This window comes from Eupeodes corollae, chromosome 3 (assembly GCF_945859685.1).
Source record: "Eupeodes corollae chromosome 3, idEupCoro1.1, whole genome shotgun sequence".
Taxonomy (NCBI): domain Eukaryota; kingdom Metazoa; phylum Arthropoda; class Insecta; order Diptera; family Syrphidae; genus Eupeodes; species Eupeodes corollae.
The window spans coordinates 87310849-87335739 of record NC_079149.1 but is presented as its reverse complement, the minus strand read 5'-3'; the positions used below and the strand labels follow the sequence as shown (position 1 = coordinate 87335739).

At 33.3% G+C, this 24891-nt stretch overlaps 1 protein-coding gene across 1 annotated transcript; it reads left to right on the top strand.

Annotated features, from left to right (window-relative positions):
• Nucleotides 1-2755: 2755 nt before the first annotated feature.
• Nucleotides 2756-3890, top strand: LOC129952476 (protein bottleneck). The gene has a single exon (XM_056065068.1). The coding sequence runs from the start codon at nt 2812-2814 to the stop codon at nt 3874-3876; it is 1065 nt and encodes a 354-aa protein (XP_055921043.1). The 5' UTR covers nt 2756-2811; the 3' UTR covers nt 3877-3890.
• Nucleotides 3891-24891: the final 21001 nt, after the last annotated feature.

Genomic DNA, 24891 nt, shown 5'->3' with positions numbered 1-24891 from the left:
GTCTCCACGACATGGGCACATGTTTGAGAAGGAGACATCCTTTAAAAATTTGTTCCAGCCATGAAGCTGCCACATCATGCAACTTTTGAAGCATAACTGGCAGTATGCCATCCATGCCTGGGGATTTATATGTAGAAAAAGCATTGATGGACCACAAAATATTTTCTCTGGTTATAACGGAATTGACTTGCTCCACATGAGCTACGTTTAGTTCTGTGGTTTCAAGCGATTCGGGGTTATCACTCTCGCAACCCGGAAAGTGCGTCTTCATCAGTAGCTCAAGAGATTCAGCTGGAGAGGCTGTCTAGGTTCCGTCAGGCTTTTTTAGAAATGAAGGATTACAATGTTCCTTCGATAAAACTTTGCTGAGCCTTGCGGAGTCCTTTATGTCTTCGATTGATTGACAGTGTTTTCTCCAGCCTTGTCTTTTGGCTGATGGCAGGGCTTGCTTGTAAATTTTAAGAGAGTCTTTATACGGTTCGTAAAACTTATGTTTGTGGTAGATATTGAAAATTGTCCTCTTCATTTTCCTAAGACTGGACAGTTCTTCATTCCACCACGAAGGAAGGGTTTTACGGCTATATTTAACTGGGCAAGAGACTCTAAAAGCTTTACTTATAGACGTTTCAATGGTTTTCACCTTTGATTCAAGGTCTCCTATCGATTCAGTGAGATGCGGTAAGTTGCATAATTTGGAATTCGCAATTTGACTGAATTTTGTCCAGTCAGTTCTTTTGGGATTTCTGTAAGGCGGAGGGTTTTTCGACTCGAAATTAATTTGAAAAAGAATCCACTTGTGATCCGAAAACGAATTCAAAGGGGAAACTCTCCAATTCTCCACTAATAACTTACGGTTGTTTACTAAAGTAACATCAAGCACATCCTCCCATCCATCATAATTTTCCGAGCTCGGAAAGACGTGGGTGTATAGCCTCTGTTACAAATGGTCATATTATTTTCAATAATAAAATCAAAAAGTGATTCACCTCGTTCATTGATCACAGAACTTCCCCGAAGGGTATGCCGAGCATTTGCGTCGCCTCCGATCAGAAGGTTTGCCTTTTTGATGTTAGCTTCGGTTATGATTTTGCACACCTCCTCCGGAGGTGATAGTGCATTATGGGCAGAGTAAAAAGAGGCTAACAGCCAACAGAAAATTCAATTGGATACTTCCAACAATTTCAATTCTGAGAGGATTACCACTGAATTCATAATTTGACCAACTGAATCTTCAGTGTCAGTCAATCGGATTAGATTGATTGATAAAATTGAAATTGATACTCACATCTGTTAAATGTTTCATCATTTCTTCTCTTAGCATTTCCTAAGTTTCTATTTGGTCAGAAAATAACTCAATTTAAAGTCCTAGTTTAATATATATGTAACTTCTTTATAAAAATGGATAATTCTGCTATGACAACAACTCTGTGCATGGTTTTTCTACCCCTAGGTTTTTATAAAAACGAAACTGAAATTCACAACTAAAATATGACAAACTCAAATCCTACTTATAATATACCAACATAACAGGTAGGACATATAGATACTCATATGTATGGCCCTATCAACCCTTTGCAAAATCTAGCTGAGACATTTATTTATTTTTTTGTTTCAAAATATACCTGCTATTTTTATGGATTTTCTGCTTACATGGAAAAGATTTAATTTGAAGGGTTAATTTCTTATTCGTGAAAAACTTCAAAAGGCATTTTAAAGATCTAAAAATGATGTGATGTTGAGAATCTCTTTTATACAAATACCAATTTAAAAATTCATGACACATTCATATTAATAAATTTTAATTGTAAATATTTTAATAATGTAAGTTCCTTTACCTTTATTTAAAAAAACGTGACATTTCCTGGGATATTTCGTCTATTTCTGTTAAAATTCTTGTAATTCAATACATTTTTTTCTCGAAATTCCCCTAAGCAACTTCAAAAATTTTAAAATTTCCAGTTCTGGCGCAAACATAAAATTGACATACAGAATGTCATAAAATTTCGACGAACTTGCAATAAAAATTCAAAAATTCATTGCACTGAATTTCCCAGAATTGCTAAATCCAACTAAATCCAAGCCATAATGCGCAAATATTCCTACGAATTTCCCAGATTCAGGTATCAACACGCGACAATATTAATAATAGTTTTTCCCTTTAACTTGCTGTAAGTAAAGGCAATAAAATTTGCATTGCCGACAACACGGTGCGACGGACGGACGGCTACACGATAGGCCATAAAATGTATCCGCTCCTTTTAAAATATTTTCAAAAAATGCCTGTCTGGATTATCGCAATCCAAATTACCCTGAAAACAGCGAAATTTGTCCCTTTCCTCTCATAACTCCGATGGTTTGTCAAATAAAAATGTCATATAGCCCAATTTAAAAGATATCTTATGTAAGTTGATTTCTCATTAGGTAGCTGATTTGAGGTTAACTCATGCTCTTAATTGAACTTATAAGACCTCAATTATGACAGGATCAATATCCTTAAGGAAAGCAAAATATTTAATGGACGATTATATTAAATGCAAACAAAGCAACAACCACATGCTGAAAAATTTTATGACTCAAGCGCAGACTCAGTGAGACAGATCAACCTGCAGGTATGACAACGTTTAAAGGACATTAAGTAAGGGCCTATCTACCTGCTTTCAACACTTGTGTATGCATTTAAATATGCATACATTTGTTCTTTTTGAATAAATAGAAAGATGATCTATGATTCACTTAACAGTCGATTATACGAAGTCGTCCGCACAGGTTCTCCAGATTTAAGTTTTTACTTTTCCACAACGCATTACTAAAATGAGTGTATCACTTTTTTCGCTACTTGAAAATAACATCAGCACCCCACGAAAACTTCCTCGTAAAAATAGTTGGAAAGATATCAAAAACCAAACTAATTTCGAACGCAAGCACTTGGCTCAAGCACCTTCAGATGCTGGATATTTAAACTATCCTCACGGTATCATATCAGATATCAACGAATACAATACAAATCTCAAAAAAACGGTTTGTTCTGCATTTTATTCTTCGAATACAAGTACGCTAAAAGCTACAAGCTTCAATCGTGAAATAAGTACAAGCCCGAAGATCGTTGGAGTTGAGAGAAAAAAGATTATCAAATACGAACCCATCTATATGCAGAAGAGACATTCTTTGGAATTAGGAGACATTCGAAGCATAGAAGAACTTCAACAACAAACTCCTCGGTGTATTGAGCCAGTGGAAGCTCCAAGGACCTTGTTAAAAGTAGAACATAAACAGCTCCAGATCCCAACAAAGGAACAAGAATTATTTACTCCTCAGACCAAATTGATCAAACCATCAGTCCCGATAACCAGTGCACCCTCCAATTGTTCTCAAGAGTTTGATAATTTAAAACGCCAATCCTCAGTAAGAGATCGGATATCATTTTTTAACCAACTTTCCACCGAAAAAGTTCCTGATAACTGCCAAATAAGTTCAACAAAGCCAAAGAGCACCTTTTTGTCATTGCTACAAAAAGAGGACCCTCGGGAATCAAAAGCATATGTCCGTCTTTCACAGTTAATAAACAAAATATCTGTGGTAAGAAGTGCTTTCCGGAATCATCATCGTGAATCAACTAAGAAAGCAGCATCACCCGATTTTACAACAGCCAGGAGTTGTACACATACTTTTAAATTCGGAACACATTCTCTGCCAGCTCCACTCAAAAGGAAGCCATCATTCGAAAAGACAAAACCTGTAGCTCTATCTATTGGGAAAAGTTTAAATAGCTACGGGACAAATCCGAGGAGACACCATTTGATGCAGGATCTATCACTTGTTGTTCCAGTTAAATTCAGAGTTGCTGAATTTGAAAAGAACATTTTAAAGAAACATTAGTTTCTGTATAAACAATTATAAATGTACATAAATATTTAATATTAAAATATATGTAGTCTAAGAAAATGTAGCAAAAATGTATCAAAACATCTTTCTTTTTACAAAATATTTGGGCCAAAAAATACTGAAGTATGATTAGAAGCAGGTCCGTAAAGCTGGAAACACCACAATCGAATTTCGAAATTCTAATGATGGGGTGATTTAGGGCTCTTTTTGGGCTAATTTAGTGCTCTAATCCCGACTTGGTTCAAAAATCCCTTCCCCCTCAAACTTGTGGTGTTCCCAGCTTGACGTCAAGCTGGAAACACCACACCTTTAGGTTCATAATTTCAAAAAACTGATGATGAGGGAATTTAGGGCTCTTTTTGGGCTCCTAAGTTAGCGAAACTCCAAATTAGTATCTCCACCCCTTACCCCCTAAAATGACTCGCAAAGTTGAAGTTTTTGGAGACTTTCTAAACCAAACAAAATTATAAAAAACTAATGATTGGGTCGTTAAGTGCTATTTTTGGGCTCCTTAGTTCGCGGAACTCCAAATTGTTTTTTTAAGCCCATATCCCCAAACTTAAGTCTCAAAGCTTAAACTTTTGGAGACTTTCTTAACCAAACACAATTTTAAAAATCTAATGATTGGGTAATGTAGGGCTCTTTTTGTGCTAATTTATTGCTTTTATCCCGAGTTGGTTCAAAAATCCCTTCGCCCTAAAAATTAGTTTCAAAAGTTCAAACATTTTTTTATTGCATTACCCTGACGAAATTTGAACAATTTTTAAATTTGAAACTCAAAATAAAATTTCTGTGGAGAAATTCTGTACCCGACGTTTTGAAAAACAAAATACAAAATAATACCATTCCATTAAAAAATACCAGTTTCGTGGTTTTATTCCCACTGGTTTGTGTTTTACAGGGAAAAAATCAATTTGTGATGACGTGATGACGTCACTCCCAGCAAACTCAACTCCACAGGCTTAACTCATGTATATTTACTCTTATTTTATTTTGGAGATTTGTATATCAACCAATTATATTTAAACAAAGCCTTTCAACCAATCAGATCAAGAATTTATTTTTTGAAATCAAAGTAACCTTCACCGGAATTCAAAATTTAACTAATCAATTTTGAATTCACGCATATTGTGATAGGAATTTTGTGCACAATTTACGCATATCTCAATACGCATAAGATTTACGCATATCTAAATATGCATAAATTCAAAATTGATTAGTTAAATTTTGAATTCCGGTGAAGGTTACTTTGATTTCAAAAAATAAATTCTTGATCTGATTGGTTGAAAGGCTTTGTTTAAATATAATTGGTTGATATACAAATCTCCAAAATAAAATAAGAGTAAATATACATGAGTTAAGCCTGTGGAGTTGAGTTTGCTGGGAGTGACGTCATCACGTCATCACAAATTGATTTTTTCCCTGTAAAACACAAACCAGTGGGAATAAAACCACGAAACTGGTATTTTTTAATGGAATGGTATTATTTTGTATTTTGTTTTTCAAAACGTCGGGTACAGAATTTCTCCACAGAAATTTTATTTTGAGTTTCAAATTTAAAAATTGTTCAAATTTCGTCAGGGTAATGCAATAAAAAAATGTTTGAACTTTTGAAACTAATTTTTAGGGCGAAGGGATTTTTGAACCAACTCGGGATAAAAGCAATAAATTAGCACAAAAAGAGCCCTACATTACCCAATCATTAGATTTTTAAAATTGTGTTTGGTTAAGAAAGTCTCCAAAAGTTTAAGCTTTGAGACTTAAGTTTGGGGATATGGGCTTAAAAAAACAATTTGGAGTTCCGCGAACTAAGGAGCCCAAAAATAGCACTTAACGACCCAATCATTAGTTTTTTATAATTTTGTTTGGTTTAGAAAGTCTCCAAAAACTTCAACTTTGCGAGTCATTTTAGGGGGTAAGGGGTGGAGATACTAATTTGGAGTTTCGCTAACTTAGGAGCCCAAAAAGAGCCCTAAATTCCCTCATCATCAGTTTTTTGAAATTATGAACCTAAAGGTGTGGTGTTTCCAGCTTGACGTCAAGCTGGGAACACCACAAGTTTGAGGGGGAAGGGATTTTTGAACCAAGTCGGGATTAGAGCACTAAATTAGCCCAAAAAGAGACCTAAATCACCCCATCATTAGAATTTCGAAATTCGATTGTGGTGTTTCCAGCTTTACGGACCTATTAGAAGCTTCATAAATTCTGCCCCTAAGATTATTTGTTTTACTTGAAAAGTTCCAAAATACCAAAAGATCTTTTGTAGTATGAACAATAGTGACCTTAAAATAAATATGAATGAAATGATTAATGAAAATACAAATAACTTAAGGGCCTTAAATAGAAAGCAATTAAAACAAATCTTAAAAATGGTTGGTGATTCAAATGGTTAGATTTTAAGATCCAATAATTGTCACAAACACAAATTTTTGGCTACGTTTAATTTAATTTATTGAAATCTTCTACGAGTAAGACATACAGCTAGGTTTTTTTCATTTCACTTTTACTCGAAATGAAATTGAAATCGATTCAAAATATAAATTTGGGTCCTGAAATTCGCTTTAGCGATTTTATTTTTTTTTTTTTGAACTCAAAACGAAGTGAATTAAAGTGTTTTACATTTCGATTTTTTAAATTTTCAAGTGATTTGAATTCGACGGAACAATTGGTGCGTTTTGATTTCGATAAGAGGAAATTTATTCAAAAATTTCACTTAAAGGAAACAAACCTTAAGTTTTTTAAAGAATGCACTTGGCTCGTGAGAAGTTGCAGCTTCTAGTTTGTATTTGAGGGATGGGGCAAAGCATTTTAAACGATTTTTTAAAGCACCAAATGTCTTGTAAACAAAAACAACGTTCTTTCAAAAATGTTCAAGGGACATTTAGAAACTTCAACTGATATATAGAAACTGCCTATCGCAAGGAACCGCAGATCTGCAGCAAAGTTGCATCACCACAGAGCAAATAAGAAAACACTAATATTTTAAATTAAGTTTATTAAAAAGCTCAAAATAAATAAAAACAGAAGAAATTATGAGCATGACACATATTATTTTTTTTTTAAGGATGTGATATGTTAGCTAATTTAATTTCATTTGAAGTGACTTCAAAAAGTATTCGAAGCTATGATATCGATTAAAGTATAGAACTCCTGAAAACAATTTCACTTGAATTTCAATTTCGATTTCATTTCACTCAAATCTTGGAACCTTTGTGATAGTCTTTTATAGCACGTTTCCACCAAAAAATAAACCGAGATTTAAGGCAAGTGATTTTAAATAAATCATGAGGTGTTTCCACCAAAGAAAAGGAGATTCATTTGACGCTTGGTTAATGTCATAACAACCAAACGTCAAATTATTCTCCTTTCGAAAAGAAAAAAAAATATGAAATATGTATTGATTTTATTGATTGATAATTTAATATTTTTAACTATGAAATGTTAATTTCTTTAAAAGAGAATGAGTGTCGGTAATTTAAAACTTTTAGTATCTCGTCAATTGATTCTTCTCAACAATTTGAAAGTGGTAGTGGAAGCAGGAAAATTCACTTTTATAGAAAAAAAAAACGCCTGCAGTGCTTAAAAAAAAAATGTTGGTAGTTGGTAGAAAGAACAAAAGATCAATCCAAAATAAATTTTTAAGAAAGCAGCCTATAAGAAAAGTCTGTGTTAAGGTAAGTACAATGTACAACAACCCAGTCCATTGTATTTATTATATTTCCAATTTCACAGGTACGTTCAAGTACTTTTTAGGAAGAGGATGTTATTAAAGAAAATTTCCGTAGGTATGCACCGACAGAATTTTGAAGATCTTTGTTCTCATCTTCAGCATTAAAAAAAAAGACACCAATTATAGGAAGTCCGTACCTCTTGAGAAGAGGATTGCAATAGCCTTATATGCACTTGGATTCTCTGCAGAGTACAGAAGTGTTGGACACCTCTTTGGTGTTGAAAAATGCACGGTTGGTAAAATTTTAAAAGAATTTTGCAAAGCCGTGTGGAACGTGCTCTCACCTATATATTTGTCTGCATACCCACTTACCGAAGAAAGAATTAAGGAAAACGTAAATGGATTTGAAAAACTCGGATTTAGTGTTTTGGAGCAATAGGTTACCACAAATCTTTGAAAGAAAAAAAACAATATCTAAAGATAAATAACGTTTTACCATTTCTTAGACGGCTGTCATATAGAGATACACCCTCCTGCTGAAGATGCCGTCGATTACTATACATAATTATAAGGGTTGGTACTCGACGGTACTGCTAGCCGTTGTCTATTTAAGGTAAACATTTTATAAAAAAAACCTTAATTTATTCTTATTTTCAATTAATTTAGATATAGATTCCTTTACATATATGTTGGTAGTCCAGGCCCGGCCGGTGCCACGACCTTATCATCAAATCTTGTTGCGTACTGCACAATTTTTTGAATGCCCATAATGATGAAATCATAACCATTGGATACAACATTCAAAGGAAATTATTGTGAGGGAACAGATAGAGTTTACTGTTCACATCAACGATACCAACCCAACAGCAGGAACAATTAGAAATGCAATATGTTTGTTTGATTTGACAAACTAATGTTTCCAAGTAGATTTCAATGAGTTTTATTTGAAATCTTCATTTGAGGAGATTAAAATTTGTATGGTAAATGTTCGAGATTTCAAGGAGATTTGTGACAAATCTAGCTAAATCTCGGTTTAGTGCCCGGTGGAAACGTAGTATTATGGTACCTTAGCCTTACATAATAAAATCGCAGTCCTTTTTAAGAAGGTAAAAATTGATGCATTCACATAAATACTAAGCTCTTCTTCACTTTATATAATTTTTTCGGCAGCATTAAATCTGTATCAATATTATGATGATTATAAACTTGGCACCACTTTCATGGCTTAGATTACATAGTCATTAAGCGCAACTTGTTTGCCTTATTCCCATCAAAGATAAAGCGTTTTGTTAAAACAGCGTCCAAGATGTTCGAAGATCTAAGGAAATATACTACAGTAAACGCGTACTATGAATTTACAAGTTCTATTAATAACCTGGAAACCAAAATAGTTTACCACTGCTAATATTTCTTTGGAATCTATTGATAATTACCTGCATCTAATATAAATATTCCTGGTCTCCGTCAACCTCGCACGGTACTACAAAATGCTGTGCCTACAAAATAAAGCTTTTTTTTCAATACGGCATTCCCCACATCAGGGGAATCATTCCGTAATTTCCGAAACGATAATCATCAAAACGATTATCATTAACGATATCGTCAATAATTTGCTTCACGTAACTTTATCACTATCGTCTCGTCAATCGTTTTCAGTATAAGATCGTTCAGTATATTTCAAATACTCTTATGCTATGACTGAAATGTCAAAATGAACTCAACGAAATATAATGTTTGTTCAATAACTTGAAAATATTATTAAACTTGGTTTTCCTCTTTAGGAAATTTTGAAAATTTGCAAAACATGCCAATATTTTTGTTACATTTCGTAACATAACTAAACTACTACAAAACCTGCCAGCAAGCCATGAACCACTTGCAAAGTTATTTACAGACGCACTCAACAACCCAAGCGTAATACCTAATAACATGGCCTGGATCTCAACCCACTATCAACAATGCTTAAAGGCTCAAATCTTGGGTAGAAACTTACCCCATCAGAAGAGCACCGAATTACACACCTTCTTTTCATGGACCACCTAAAACTATACGCTAAAAGCCGATATAAACTCCAATCTCTCATACAATCCACTAAAATATTCAGCGAAGACATAAACATGGCCTTTGGCCATGAAAAATGCGCCATACTGAAAACTGATAAAGGCAATGCAGCCCCATTAGAAGGACCATATCAAGGAGTAGAAGAGATGAAAAACGAAGACCACTATAAATATCTTGAAATATCACAAAACATACGTATAGACCACACCAAATTAAGGGGGTATTCTTTTTCTCGAAATAAAAAAATCGATTTTTTTTTTCATATTTTCATAGTTTAACTATTTTAAGAATATGTCTACTAGAGGATTTTCCCAAATTCAAATTATTTTCGGAGAAATAAGTATTTTGCTGAGCAGCCATCTAAATCGGTTGGGCTGCAACTAATCGAACAAAAGATATAATGGGGTACTTTAAACGTGTTTTTCTCAGAACTGTCTTTTTGAATCTGATACCCACGATTTCTCAGGTTCTGCCGAACCGATTTACTTGAAATTTTAAGAGAGTCTTCCTTAGGGACTTGTCTACTTCCAGAACTACGGCCATCCCCAAATTTTCATTTTTACTATTTTTAACAAATCGAAGAATGTTCAAAAAAGTGGTAACATTTTTTTTCTTTAGTCAGTCGCCATTTTGTAAAAAATAAAATGTTTGTAACTTTTTAATCTTTTTTAGTTTTTGATTTCAGATTTCAAGGAGAGGTAAAATCGTGGGCATGGTCACGCACCAAATTTTTGAGACGCACCACTCCATCAGCTGATAACTAACGAAATTTTTATTTTTTTTTTACTTTTTTATTTTTTTGTATGCTTCTAATGTGAATAAATAATGTATAAGAAATTTGATGGTAAAAATGTTGCTTGCTTTTTTCTACAGCACTTTAAAAATTACCTAAAATTCATGTCTCTAGACCAAAATACCCCCTTAAATGACACATTTACAGAAAAATTCAAAAAAAAGGTGAACAAAGTACTGAACACCAAGCTGTAAGCTAGGAATTTGATGGAAAGTATTAACTCACAGGCAATATCTTCGCTCAGCTATTCATATTCGGTATCCTTAAATAGTCGGATACTGACCTGCATGGACTGGATAGGATGACAAGAAGACTACTTACCAAATTCCGAAGCCTACATCCTAAATTGTCGGTCCATCGATTATACCTCCCAAGAAAGTAAGGCAGAGGCTTACTCAACATCTATAAAATGTGCAAAACGCAGGAAACCAAAATGAGAAATAAACTACTTTCCACACCTGAACAAATATTATCGATATCTAGATGATAAATTCACGCCCCTGAATCTGACAAACATAGCGGGGGAATTAATATTAGAGCCCCCACATGAAGTTCCCGAAAGCGCTATGTGAGGAGCACATTGACAAGACCAGCTCCCTAAAATGGCTCACAGATTGCTTCCTATTCCCGGAAACTGAAGGATTTGCAATTGCAATACAAGACAAGGTAATAAAAACCAGAAACTACGAAAAGCACTGCCTCGGAGTAGAAGTGACAAGATGATGCAGAAAATGTGGTAAGCCTGGTGAAACTATTGAACACATAATAGCCGGGTGCCCTGTGCTAGCTAACTCCGCATACCTAGGTAGACACAACCAGTTAGCCAAAATCAAAAACCAACAACTCGCAAAAAAATATGAACTGACAGAAAATATAGTACCATTCTACAAATTTCAACCAGTAGCAGTACTAGAATCGGGTGATCATATTCTTTACTGGGACCCATGCTGACGGACCGAACAGTTGACTTCAATCGGCCGGATATCCTGGTCATCGACAAAAAATCGAAAACAGCGACGGTGATAGACATCGCAATTCCACTTACCACTAACATCCAAAAATCCGAAGCAGAAAAGCTAACGAAATATGAAAACCTAGCTATCGAAATTAAATCAGTATGGCAGCTAGAAAGAGTTAATATCTATCCAATTGTGATATTCGCTGAAGGATTAATATCTCACAACCTAAAAAAGAACCTCAATCATATCAGAGTCGAACAAAAAGCTGAAAGAATAGGACAAAAAGCAATAATATTACAAACTTGCCACATAGTGCCCAAGTTTCTGAACTAAGAAATAAAAAAAAATATATGAAAATCGGTCTTTCTTGAGATAGGGTGAATTCCCTCCTCATCGAACACCCGAGCCCAACCCAAGTAAGCTCATGCAGCTGAGAAAGTGCAATAACTCGATAATAATAATAATGATAATAATAAGGCAAACACATTTTTTTCAGTCTAAGTTAAAACTCAGCATATCCTTTAACAGTAATTTGTATTATAATTTGGCAAAGTAAAAATTTTAAATCATTTTAGTTTCTTACTTAGTTTCTGGAAATTTTGAAAAACTTGATATGATAGAATTGTTAAGACGACGGATTAATTACAAGAACAAAAAATACCTTCAATCAGTTTTGCCTTTTTTGATTAAAAAAAACGCTTTAGCACAAATGATTCAGCGTTTCTTTAAGATTAATTTCAGAAACGTACAATCTATTAACTCATGAAGATTTTCCGAAAATTTTAGGAAATACTATAAATATTTCAACTAAATATCGAAAAAGGGATTATAGATTTGGAAAACAATCACCACTTCAATCGAAAAAAACTACTTCTTCAGTTTTTCCTCAAAAATCTGTGTATGTGTTTTTTATTTTAAAAAGTGAGTTCTTAAATACACAGAATAAAATTTGAAGTCAGATTGAAATTAGGCTATTAAAACCGATTAAAAAAGTAGGATTTGATTGACAGGAACAAAATCTTGTCGACCAGTTTTGTTAGTACAAAATTAATTGAGTTTTAGATATAATAAATCTGAAAACCTCATTTTAACAATGTCTGCAAGAATACTTCCTTCGACGGACCGGTAAGGACACTTTCCTATGAAATCATCATTACATCTTCCCTTGCTCTTAAGTTACAAAGGCTGCAGTAGATAGGCAGATCCTCTCGGTGTGGTATATAATTAAGGCTTATCAATTCACCTCTAATTTTGAAAATTGCCGGTTGTTCTCGTTTCGAAAGTAGTTACGTTCGCATAAATTGTGATTTAGATGGTTGTATGTAGATCTACGCACCGAGGATGTAGCTTCATTAATAGCATCGGCTCTCAGTTTTTCAATTTGCAATAAGATTCCGGAGTTCATAATCGCAGTAATTACCATTTTCATCAACTATTCGACAGTCTGTTCTACAGTAGACAGCAAGGTCTTCTAGCTTCTTACACCACAGATTTTTCTTCTCAATTGTTTTCTATGCCAGAATTTTATAATAGTTTTGATGAAGATCGTCTTTGAGGTGTTTTTCGGTAAACGAAAGCATCTTTTAGTGAAGAACCTCTTATATTTAACGCTATGAGATAAAGATTGGTTTGAGAAGCATTTCTTCCATGTTGCAGATATTGCACTTTTAGATTTAATCAGTTTTTCTTCAAGATGTGTTTCCATATTAAGATTGCTGGTTATGGTAAATCCTAGATATTTGTAGGTTTTAACAATCTCGATTGGTTCTCTGTGATAGTGCCTCACATTCCTAGCTGTTATAACTAAAACGCTTTTAACTTCATCATGAGATATGACACTATCCAAAATATCATTCGAGTACGAAGGTTTAGCTTATTGGATAGGAAGCGTAAGACTCTCTGGGTTCAAAAGTAACAGGAAGTGATTATGCAATACATCGATATTTAGTTTCAAATTGATGTTTGGTTTTGCTCCAATAAATTGGTTTATCTCCACCCAGAATTCCTTGGAGCCTTAAGAGCCTCGGTTTCATAAAACGTTGTTCTTTTTTCCTTGCATATTTCTTTGAATTCTGCATTTGTTACTAAATACATTTTTCTGAATTTTCTAAAAGCTTTTAACCATCCGAATGATTTTTTGCTTTTTCGCAATCTACGTCCAACCATTTTTCTTTTAAAAATGTTTCCCTGGTATTTTCTCGATTCCGGGCATGAGAGTATTATGATTTCTTCAATGTCGCCTATTTAAATTGGGGTTGCCGTTGGAAGATTCCGTTCCAGGTTGCATCGATACTCGTGCGCTCTGTCTTCTTTCCAACTTAATTTTGGTGGCAGCTTTAAAACCGTTATATTGTCTTGCTCTATTAGGTTAGTTTGGAATTCAACTACTAATGGCAAGTAATCAGAAAACGGGACATTCAGGCCTATCACAAATTCCATCGTAATCGGAAACTTTTACAAAACCTGAAAAAACTATTACTAAACTATTAAACTATTTCCAAATACGATTTTTCGGAATTAGGCAAGTTAGTTTTTATTCTTATAACGAATATGTTGTCTAAGCAATAATTCTGTTATAGGTATCAAGTTTTTGAAATATTATATTAAAAATTAAAAAATAATGTTAAAAACGGGTATTACTGAAAGTCAGCTCCAAAGCGAATTTTTTGAAACTATGAAAGAATACAATTTAATATTTTCTCAGAATTTCATATAAAGTCAAATAAAAAATTCTATCACAAATTTCATTGTAATCGGAAAGTTTATGAATTCCGAAAAACAGATTCAAGAAATCCGTTCGTAATCCAAAATTATATGAGATTATCCACAATTTTCGGGATTCGTTCAAGTTTCCGATTACGTGGTATTCGTGATAAGGCTGAGAGACTTATTATTAATGAGATTTCCAGAAACTAAGCAAGATACATAAATGATTTAAATTGTAGCGGGTTATCCATTTTGCAATTTCAAAAGTGTTGGGCTGGAATTCAACATGTGTCAAACTAAGTTGTTGAACCAATATTTTTTCAGTTGACATTTCCGAAATGCTGACATTCAACCATTTTTTAAACCTTCTACAAAAATGGTGATTAAGCCACAGACCCATGTCGTGGAGAGAGGAGATTATGGTTTACATAATAGTCTACGCCAGCAATTGGCAAAATTGTGAAGAAATTTGAAGAGACTGGATTGGTAACAGATATTGTAACGCCTCTGCGTCATCGTTTCGCTCATACAACTGAAATATTGCTGCTGTAGGTGAAAGTGTTGCCGAAGACCCGAAATGTCGTTTTATCATCGTGTTTAGGAGTTAGGACTATCTTACGGCATTATGTCGTATCTTGCATTCGCATATCCATATAAAGTCTAGCTCGCACAACAACTCAAGCCAGCTGACCATTCACAACGTCGTAAATACGTCGAATGGGTGCTTGAACCACATGTGCTTGAACCCATTTCTCAAAATTGTCACATTTGGGTTTCTGAGAATCCTCGAGTAATTGATGAAAGGCCATTACATCCACAAAGAGCTACTGTTTGGCGCGCTCGTAAGTCCGGAGCTGTGATTGGACCTAACATCTTTGAAATGGACGACGGACGATGGGACGAATGTCACCGTCAATTCGGATTGTTATGGTCATATGATAACCGACTTTTTTTCCTACTATTGAATAATACAACTTGGAGAATATGTTCTTTAATTTGTCGTGCGTCATCGTGATGATATCAACTGGAAACCAAAATCATGCGATTTGACACCGCTGAACTTTTTTTTGGGGGGCTAAGCGAAAAGATGTGTTTATGCTGATCAAATTTTAACTCTTGAGCACTTAAAAACCAACATTCGTCAAGTTCAGCGTTATTATCATATGATAACCACCTTTTCTTCCTGTTTTTGAAGTATACGACTTAAAGAATATGTGTTTTCAACAAGCGGTGCCACATGCCACACAACTCGCTCGAATATGGTTTTATTGCAAAAGACATTTCCTGACCGTAATTTTTCATGCGTCGTCGTCGTGTCGATATCAATTGCCCACCAAGATCAAGCAATTTGACAACGCTGCACTTTTTTTTGTGGGGCTACGCAAAAGACTATGCTCTTGCTGATAAAATTTTAACTCTTGAACACTTAAAAATCAACATCTGTCAAGTTATTTGTACCGGTACAATATATGCCAACAAGTGGTCGAAAATTACCTGAATAGAATCGATGCTTGCAACAGTTCACGTGGTGGCCATTTGAATGATGAAGGGTTACAAACTTTCAAACTTTATAATAAAAAGAAATATCATGAACAAAAAATATAATTTATATGTATTTTATTTACGTTTACTTTTGAAACCGCAAAATAGATAACCCTTTATTTACAAGGGAAAGCTTTGTACTTTGCAAAATCATCATACAGGTTATTTTTAAGAGTTATTTTGAGCTTTAATTTAGACTTAAAAACCACGTTTTCGGTTGTTTTAAATATTCTTAAAAAGCATGTTTCAAAAACCCGATGTGGTAGAAAAATTTCAAGGTCCCTAGAGTCGAAATAAAAGATTGTTAGAAAGATGCCTATGCGTGCGTGTGTACTTACGTCCGTACGTTCGCGACATTTTTTCGTCGTCCATAGATCAAGCTCCAGAAGAGATATGGGCATCAAATAAATTGTATTATATTGATAATAAGGCAGAAAGGGCTCTCAACAAAATTGCGGTGGCGAAATTTTTACCATAGCAGTTCAAAAAAAGGTGACAAATTTGGTTAACCCTAAATATCTCACGAACCAAAAACACTAGAAACTTGAATTAAAGTTTATACAATATATTGTAACGTGATATCAAACAAGTATATTTTTTGAAAAAAAATTCAATTTACTTTTTTTTGTATAATTAAAAAAAAAAACGGAAACAAAAATTTGTCACCTCAAAAATTTTATGAATACAAGATGATTTTATCTCCAAAACAATCTTGTGCAACGAAAATTAACGTTTTCAACAGTTTTTTTTTTTTATAAAAAATCAAAACCTAAACAAAACAATTAATAAAAGTAGTTAAAAATTGACTCAAATGTCTTTCCAAAACTTTGAGATATGGGCTTCAAACTACTTTCATTTCAAATTAATAAAAGTTGGTAAAAACAGATTTTCGACTCAATTATCTTTTCAAAAATTTAAAATATTAATTGACATCTTTTTTAACAAAACACGAAAACCTGCAAACCTCTTAAGCAAGACGGGACGCATCCCATACTCTTTTATTATTATATTATATAATATATCTATGATGCACCCTCTAGTAATATGCAATAATTACCCGTGTTTTGTTGAAAAATCTATCAATAGTATAGCAGGATTTTACAGGAATAACAAAAATAATGTCCGTAGTATGAAAAACACCGATAAAAGTTACAGTAGAATCTTACTGTGGATGGGTTCTTGACATTTATACGAGTCTCGAATTGATCTTATGTGATTTCGTTCTCAAATGTTGGTGCATTTGTATCTTGAAGGCTGTGTTCGTTGAGTAGTTGTGCATTTGGAATCAAGTGTGTTTTCCATTGGGGAAACAAATCAATCTATTACTGTTGATATTATCGAGTTTTGTTAGTGAAAATAGACTAATTAGGCTTATTTTGCAATGGAAAAGATATTTATGTTTTTCCACCAAAGACTTATCTCAGTTTAGATTATATAAATCTTCATGGTGTTTCCACCGCACAAGAAGATTTAAAAATTTTGATTTTATACATATTGACTTCCATAGAACTAACGATGGCAAGAATGAAGCTTTAAGTCTAATGAGCATTTTATATAACTTAAACTGTTCATCGATAGATTTAAATTTAAATAAGGTGGGATTAAAATCATTGTTTAGAACCAGTGCTCCACTATCGTAAACGTTCTCATTTTATTTGTTGTTCTATAATAGTTAAATGTTCACTTTGTTTTGTATTTTGCGCGTGTGTTAGGCTATATTTGTATTTTTTTTACTAACAACTAACACATGCACTTATGATTAGCCTCTGATCGTAGTTGGACGCTTGCTTTAAGCTTACTACTTTCTGAAATTCTGAAGTGTAAAGAAGTGCAAGTGCATCAAACCATCTCATTTGATTCGTGTTAAACAATGAAAACCTGAATAGTTCAGCACCATATAAGAATATGCTACCTACTCCATGTGCAATTATTTTTAACTTAACATAAGAAGTTTTTGTAATGGGTCCGATTTGTCAAATTGAAAATTTTGACATTTCTCGACATTTCAAGGTCCCTAGAGTCGAAATAAAAGATTTTTAGAAAGATGTCTGTGCGTGCGTGTGTACGTACGTTTGTACATTCGCGACGTTTTTTCTTCCTCCATAGCTCAAGAACCAGAAGAGATATCGACTTCAAATAAATTTTTTTATACAGATAATAAGACAGAAAGATGCAGAAAGGGCTCTCAACAAAATTGCGTGGGTGGTTTTTTTACCATAGCAGTTTGAAAAAAAAGGTGAAAATTTTGGTTAACCTCAAATACCTTACGAACCAAAAACGCTAGAGACTTGAATTAAATTTTATATAATATACTGTAACGTGATACCAAACAGGTATATTTTTTGAAAAAAATCAACATAACGGTTTTTTTATTAATCAATAAACCTGAAAAAAAAATATGTCACCTTTAAAATTTTACGAACACAATACGATTTCATCTCCAAAACAATTTTGTGCAACGAAGAATAATGTTTTTGACATCTGATAAAATTTTGAGAAAAATCTAATTGATACTTTTTTTTATAAAAAATAAAAATCTAAAAAAATGTATAAAAGTTGGTAAAAATTGATTTTCGACTTAAATATCTTTTCAAAACTTTGAGATATTGGCTTTAATTTACTTTTATCTTTTAAAAAATCTTGTTGTCAACATTCAGTTAAAGTTTGAAAAAATCGAATATACAGTTTTTTTACAAAAAAATAAAAACCGTAAAAAAAATTACAAAAAGTTGGTAAAAAATGATTTTCGACTTAAATATCTTTAAAAAACTTTGAGATAATAGCTTGTAACTAATTTTTTCTTATAAGGAATATTGTTTTCAACATTAGGACAAATTTTGAGAAAAATCGAATTGACAGTTTTTTTACAAAAAAATAAAAACCTAAAAAAAAATGTATAAAAGTTGTTAAAAATTGATTTTCGACTTAAATACCTCTTCAAAAATTTTAAATATTGGAATCAAACTAATTTTATTTTATAAGAAATATTGTTGTCAACATTCAGTAAAATTTTGAAAAAATTCGAATTGACAGTTTTTTTACAAAATATAAATCTCTAAAAAAAACAATACTAAAACTTGGTAAAAATTTAATTACGACTCAAATAGCTTTTCAAAAATTAAAAATATTGTCTTCAAACTTTTTTTATTTCACAGAAAATATTGTTTCCGATATTCAGTAATTTTTATATAAGCATCCAACAGTCCGTTTTTTCATAAAAAACAATATCTACAAAAAATAGCACGCAAATTTGGTAAAAATTGATACGAGTACATATAGACAAACTTTGAGGCAAGACAAATCGACAGACGGGATGGGAAGTTATCAGTGTGGGTCGCATCCCAGCCTCTTTTTTTTTAATTTGATTAAACCAAAAATTTAATTTTCTACACAAACATGTTAATAAACAGACCATAACGCATTATCTGTAAAACCAACTCCTCTACATGGGTTTTTTCTTCGCAAATTTTGACTCGACTCCGATCCCCGACCAGAATCCAGGCGAATCAAGCGCATTTCAACTCGGTTCAGATATATAAGAATTTAGGCGAGCTTCAAGCTCGCTTCAACGCCACATGTTAATGCAGCAGTCTACGAACAAACCCTCTCCTTGAAGCAATTGTTAAACATGTCGATTTCTATTGAACCACATGAAATAGACGGCCCGTCGCTACTAAAAATCAATATTTTTTGGTTCCAATGGAAAGAAAAAACGTAGCAATATCTTTTTGTAAGTGTATTAGTGTAGCAGCTGTCAGAAGAATACTAAAATATTTACAGTAATAATCCCGCCTCTCGTCTATTGTTTTGAATTCAATTTCATTAGCTGCTACCGGTCTGGTGTCCGTATATCTTTCTACAACGTTTTCAAAATTTTTAATGGAATTTCTTTCATTCCTGGATAAAAATGCATTAGCTTGAACAATTGTCGAAGTCATCCAATTGAAAATTGTCAGGATATCTTCGTCCTCGGACGAAGACGAATCTAGGAGCAAATCCAGCATTCTGTGGTCTATGCCCTGAAAATGAAATAATTATGCTTCAACCATCTCAAGTATTCAATATAATTTTATAATTACCTGAAAGCACAACAATAATATTGCCAAGAAATTAATCAAATTTTGTATTGTTTTCACAGAAAATAATTATTTATAATTACAACATAACGAAGCTGAATTCTCTTCAATTATTTTTTCCACAAACAATAATTTCATTTGACGTTTGCAAAACTGTCAAGTTTTTAGTATGTGTTCAAATGAGTGTGAAAATCTGTGTAGATTGTTCTCAAAAGACGAATTCAAAACGAATCAATTCGTCGGGAAAAAACATCAATACTTTTCCCATTGGAAAACGTTTAAGAAAAAAATATTGCCGGCCCGTCGACGGCACATCAATATTTTGGTTCAATGGAAAACCACATAACTATTTTTATAGAACCTCAATTTCCAGATGTTTTCTTAACATTTCTTCTTGAAAATTGTCCATTTTATTACTTTTAGTTAGTTTTTTTGCTAAGTTAATATTAACTTGTGATTTTCGCAAAACTTTCTTCTATTTGTGAGTTTTTGTATTTTTATTCTGTACTGTAATATATATGGAATACCAAAAAAACGCACTTATTGTTTCAAATAAAATGTCTTGCGATGTAATTTGATCAATCAGTTTGTTTATTTTTTAGGTTTTATAGAATTTAAAACAGTTCAAACATACATAAGTTCCGTCGTGTTTATTTTTAGACTCTAGGCTATAATTTTAAAATGAGTTTAAACTGTCTATGAATAACATAAGATAAAGTTTAGTGTAGCAAAAACAAACTCTGAACTTATCAAAGAACTATGAATATGGCCCAATGATTTCATCACTTTCATAAATTTGAAACCTCTCGAATTCAAACAATAGCTCGTTTAAACACCCTGCAAAAGCAAAACTATAAAATAAGTAATTAAATGTAACAATTTCAATAACAATCGTTGCAGGGCGAGACACTATTGTTTCAAAAAAAAAAAAGATTAAAATTGTTTCCTAGTGTTGTCCTCCGATATCCTTATATCACCAGACTGTCTTGATTTGCTCACAAAGATAAAAGTAAATATTGTTGGCGACATTGTTAAGATGCCACAACAATGAGGTGCATGAGTAATGGTTTATTTTGTTTCCTAAACAATATAATAGTACATAGTTCATATCTACAACTTCTTGTTCTTGAAGCCATATGTAATTAGTCATACTCTGAAAAAAGGTAAGGAACATCTAAAGAGGCAGTAAATAGAAATAAGAATGCAAATGTACACGAGATAGCAAATAAGGTGCATCAATTTCACCATTAATGAGTTAATGAAGAAATATTAATTCATTATCAACACGCATTTGATGAGTAGATTGAAATTAAAGAAGCTGAATACGATGTTTACAGGGAGGCATAAGGATCATCCCAAGGAAGAACCTTTAATGCAAAGGGAATGGAATTATGTTGAATTGATTCAATACGTTTTCTATGAATAATAATAATAGTAATAGGGAAACATATTCAAGATGAGGGCGAATATGTCAATTGTACAAAGAAAGAGTAACATGGGGATCATTGAACCCCTTTCCCCAGAGTTTTATAAAACCAAGCTTAGAACTTGCCATATTGATAATAAAATTATTGTGATGTGTAAGTTCTAAGTTGGAACAAAAACGAGCACCTACATCTTTAAAAGTGAAGACGCGTTTTAATTTAATTTTACAATAATCAAACACACTACTGATTTGTTTTTTAGAAAAAGTTATCGTCTGGCATTTTAAAAGGGTTTAGGGTAAGGCTATTTTTCCCACACCAAAATGCGAAACTTTCAATGTCGGCTTGTAAAAGGATACGATCATGGTTGAACTTTATTATCTTAAAAAATCAGCAAAATGGCTGCGTTCAAACTCGTGTTGGATAGGGTATCTTGGATAGGTGGATTTTTAGATAGCTTGTTGAACTTGTTGGATAGCTGTATTGAGATAACTGTCAAAAAATAAAAACAACTTTCAGCTGTTCACAAAAAGCATCAGAGAAACATTTAAGCTTCGAAGTCAAAATTGTTGTAAGATAAAACATTTAATGGATAATTCAACTGATTCGTCGTACGATAATGAATTGATAGGTGCTTAAGGGAGTATTCTGGTCTAGAAATAAAAAAAAATCGCTTTTTTTTTTCTTTTCATATTTTCATAGTTTAACTATTTAAGAATATGTCTACGAAAGGATTTTCCCAAATTCAAATTATTTTCGGAGAAATAAGTATTTTGCTGAACAGCCATCCAAATCGGTTGGGCTGCAACTAATAGAACAAAAGACATAATGGGGTACTTTAAACGCGTTTTTCTCAGAACTGTCTTTTTGAATCTGATACCCACGATTTCTCAGGTTCTGCCGAACCGATTTACTTGAAATTTTAAGAGAGTCTTCTTTAGGGACTTGTCTACGTCCGGAACTACGGCCATCCCCCAATTTTCATTTTTACTATTTTTAACAAATCGAAGAATGTTAAAAAAAATGGTAAATTTTTTTTTTTTTCATTAGACAGTCGCCATTTTGTTAAAAAAATGTCTTTACCGTTTGCACTGCTCTTTCGGCAGCACCATTAGACTGGGGGTGATATGGTGGACTTTTCATACATTTTATATTGTTGTCATTGCAAAACTTTGCGAAGAAAGTTGAATCGAAGGGGGGTCCGTTATCGGACATTAATGTGGAGGGCAACCCAAAATATGCAAATACAGTTCTTTTACTAAGGTTTCAATTTTTGTATTTTTCATTATTTTAACATCCACCCATTTTGTAAAACTATCCACGATTATTAAGTACTCGCTCACTGGCCACGGTTGATGATGGCTAGACACGGGTTTGTTACTAGAGTAAACACAAGCTTTTCAATTAAAAACGTGGCTCTCGATGTCGCCATCGATGCCAGGCCACCAAAAATATTGTCTAGCTAACATCTTCATCCTCACAACTCCGATGTGCGTATCATGTAATAAAGTTAAAATTGAATCTCTCAATGTTCTAGGGATAATAAGACGTTCTCCGTAAAATAAACAGCCTCCTTCTCGTGACAAAGAAAACTTTTTTTGAACATATATTTTAAGATTATGCTAAACTAAACAGGGAAAACAATTTTGAATCATACTGAGAACACTTTTTAACTCCCAGTCTCTTTCGGTTTCTTGACGAACATCTTCAAAATTTATATTCATGTAATTCGTTGAATGTATGGCTTTTATACTATCATTTTCTAGACCTGTGGCATACTGTAATGGAAGACGGGAAAGTCCATCGGCGTTACTCATTTGAGAACCCTTTTTGTACTCAATTTTGTATTGATATGTTCTAAGAAAAACAGCCCACCTATGAATTCTAGCTGCCGCAACAGCTGGCGTAGATTTCTTAGGATAGAAAATCTCCCGCAAAGGTTGATGGTCCGAATTAATAGTGAAAGTTCTTCCATAAATGTATTTATGACATTTTTTCACTATAAATATTATAGCTAGGGCCTCTTTGTGTAATTGCGAATAATTTTGCTCAGAAGTGCTTAAAGTGCTTGATGCGAAAAGTACGGGTCTTTCAATACCATTAATTATATGGGAAAAAATCCCCCGACCCCGTACGGACTTGTATCGCAATGCAATACTATTTCCTTAATAGGATCATAATGTGCTAAAATATTATTTTGCAAAATGAGGGTTTTACTTCTTACTTCTACTTCTTCTTCACATTTACTGGGCCACTCAAATGGTACTTCCTTTTTAGTTAATTCATATAGAGATCTCAGTTCAGTAGACAAATTTGGAATAAATCGGGAATAATCATTTAAGAGACCTAAATATGATTTCAATTGATAAGATTATGGGGTTGGGGAGCGTTTTTTATGGCTTCTAAGTTCTTTGTACTTGGCTTAATGCCATCTTAAGTTATTATGTGACCCAAATAGTCGATTTTATTTTTATAAAATCTACACTTCTCATATTTCACCCTGACTTTGAATTCATTTAACCTTTCTAAAACCTTCCTTAAATTATTTTTGCATTCATCAAAATTACTTCTAAACCTAAACAGCCCCCAATCTGTATTGATTGTGAGAAACTCTTGGCAAGAATCCTCTACTTCAACTTGCTGACAAGCCCCGTCTAAATCCAAAACACTAAAAACAGCGCAACCCGCCATTGCAACGAAAATATCTTCACTTTTAGGTAAAGGATAATGATTTGTTTGTACATAAGGGTTAATGGTACAATTACAGTCAACACATAGTCGAACTTCACCGCTTGGTTTTTCTACCGCAACGATTGGAGAAGCCCAATTGCTGTATTTGACCGGGCATATAATATGTTCTGCCACCAACCTATCTAACTCTTTCTTCACCCTATCCTTGACTCCAAATGGAAGGGAATAAGGCTTACAAAAAACTGGAACTGTGTTTTCATCAAGCAATATATTTGCTTTAAACCTCTGGCTACTGTTTTTTCACCCTTAAAAACATTTGGATATTTAGTAAAAAGATCTGTAACGCATTTTTGTGTGATCTCCACCTTAGCAATCAACTTGTTCCCTGATACAATTTTATCCCTCCACAATGGAACTATCCTGTCCAACCATGACCTTTCTAGCAATGGAATAAACACCTTAGGACCACCGATAACAACCAACTCCAACTCAAACTTATCACCTTCCAGCGTTAATTTGACCTTCACCATCGCACAACCTACTATATCCCCCTGAAATGACGTTAAGATTTCTATTATAATTCTTTTATTTCTGTATTTGGGTACAGTGATTTCCATGTGCTTAAGTGCATAACAAACGTGCATGCACCAGAATCAATTTCCATCTCCAATTGCTTGCCATTACATATTACATGTATAAATAATGCACTACTGTTATCATATATCACGTTATTTAAATAACCTAAACATGAGTTTTCTTCAACATCAGAATCATTAACTGCACTAATTTTGTTTCTTTGAGCATTATATGAATTATTTCTATTTCTACTCTTTGAACGATTTCTAAAATAACTGTTATTACGGTTTTTAATATAACAATATTTCTGTGTGTGTCCCCACTTTTTACAAAAATTGACATTGTAACTTATCAAAATGTCTCATTCTTGACCTTGAATTACCACGAAATGAATGCTCACCGAGGGGTCGTACTGTTGTACTCCTGGAATCTCTGTCACCATCACTACGTTTTGTCCTCACCGAATTTACAGCCACTGCCGAATCACCACTCATATTCGCCATCTCTGTCT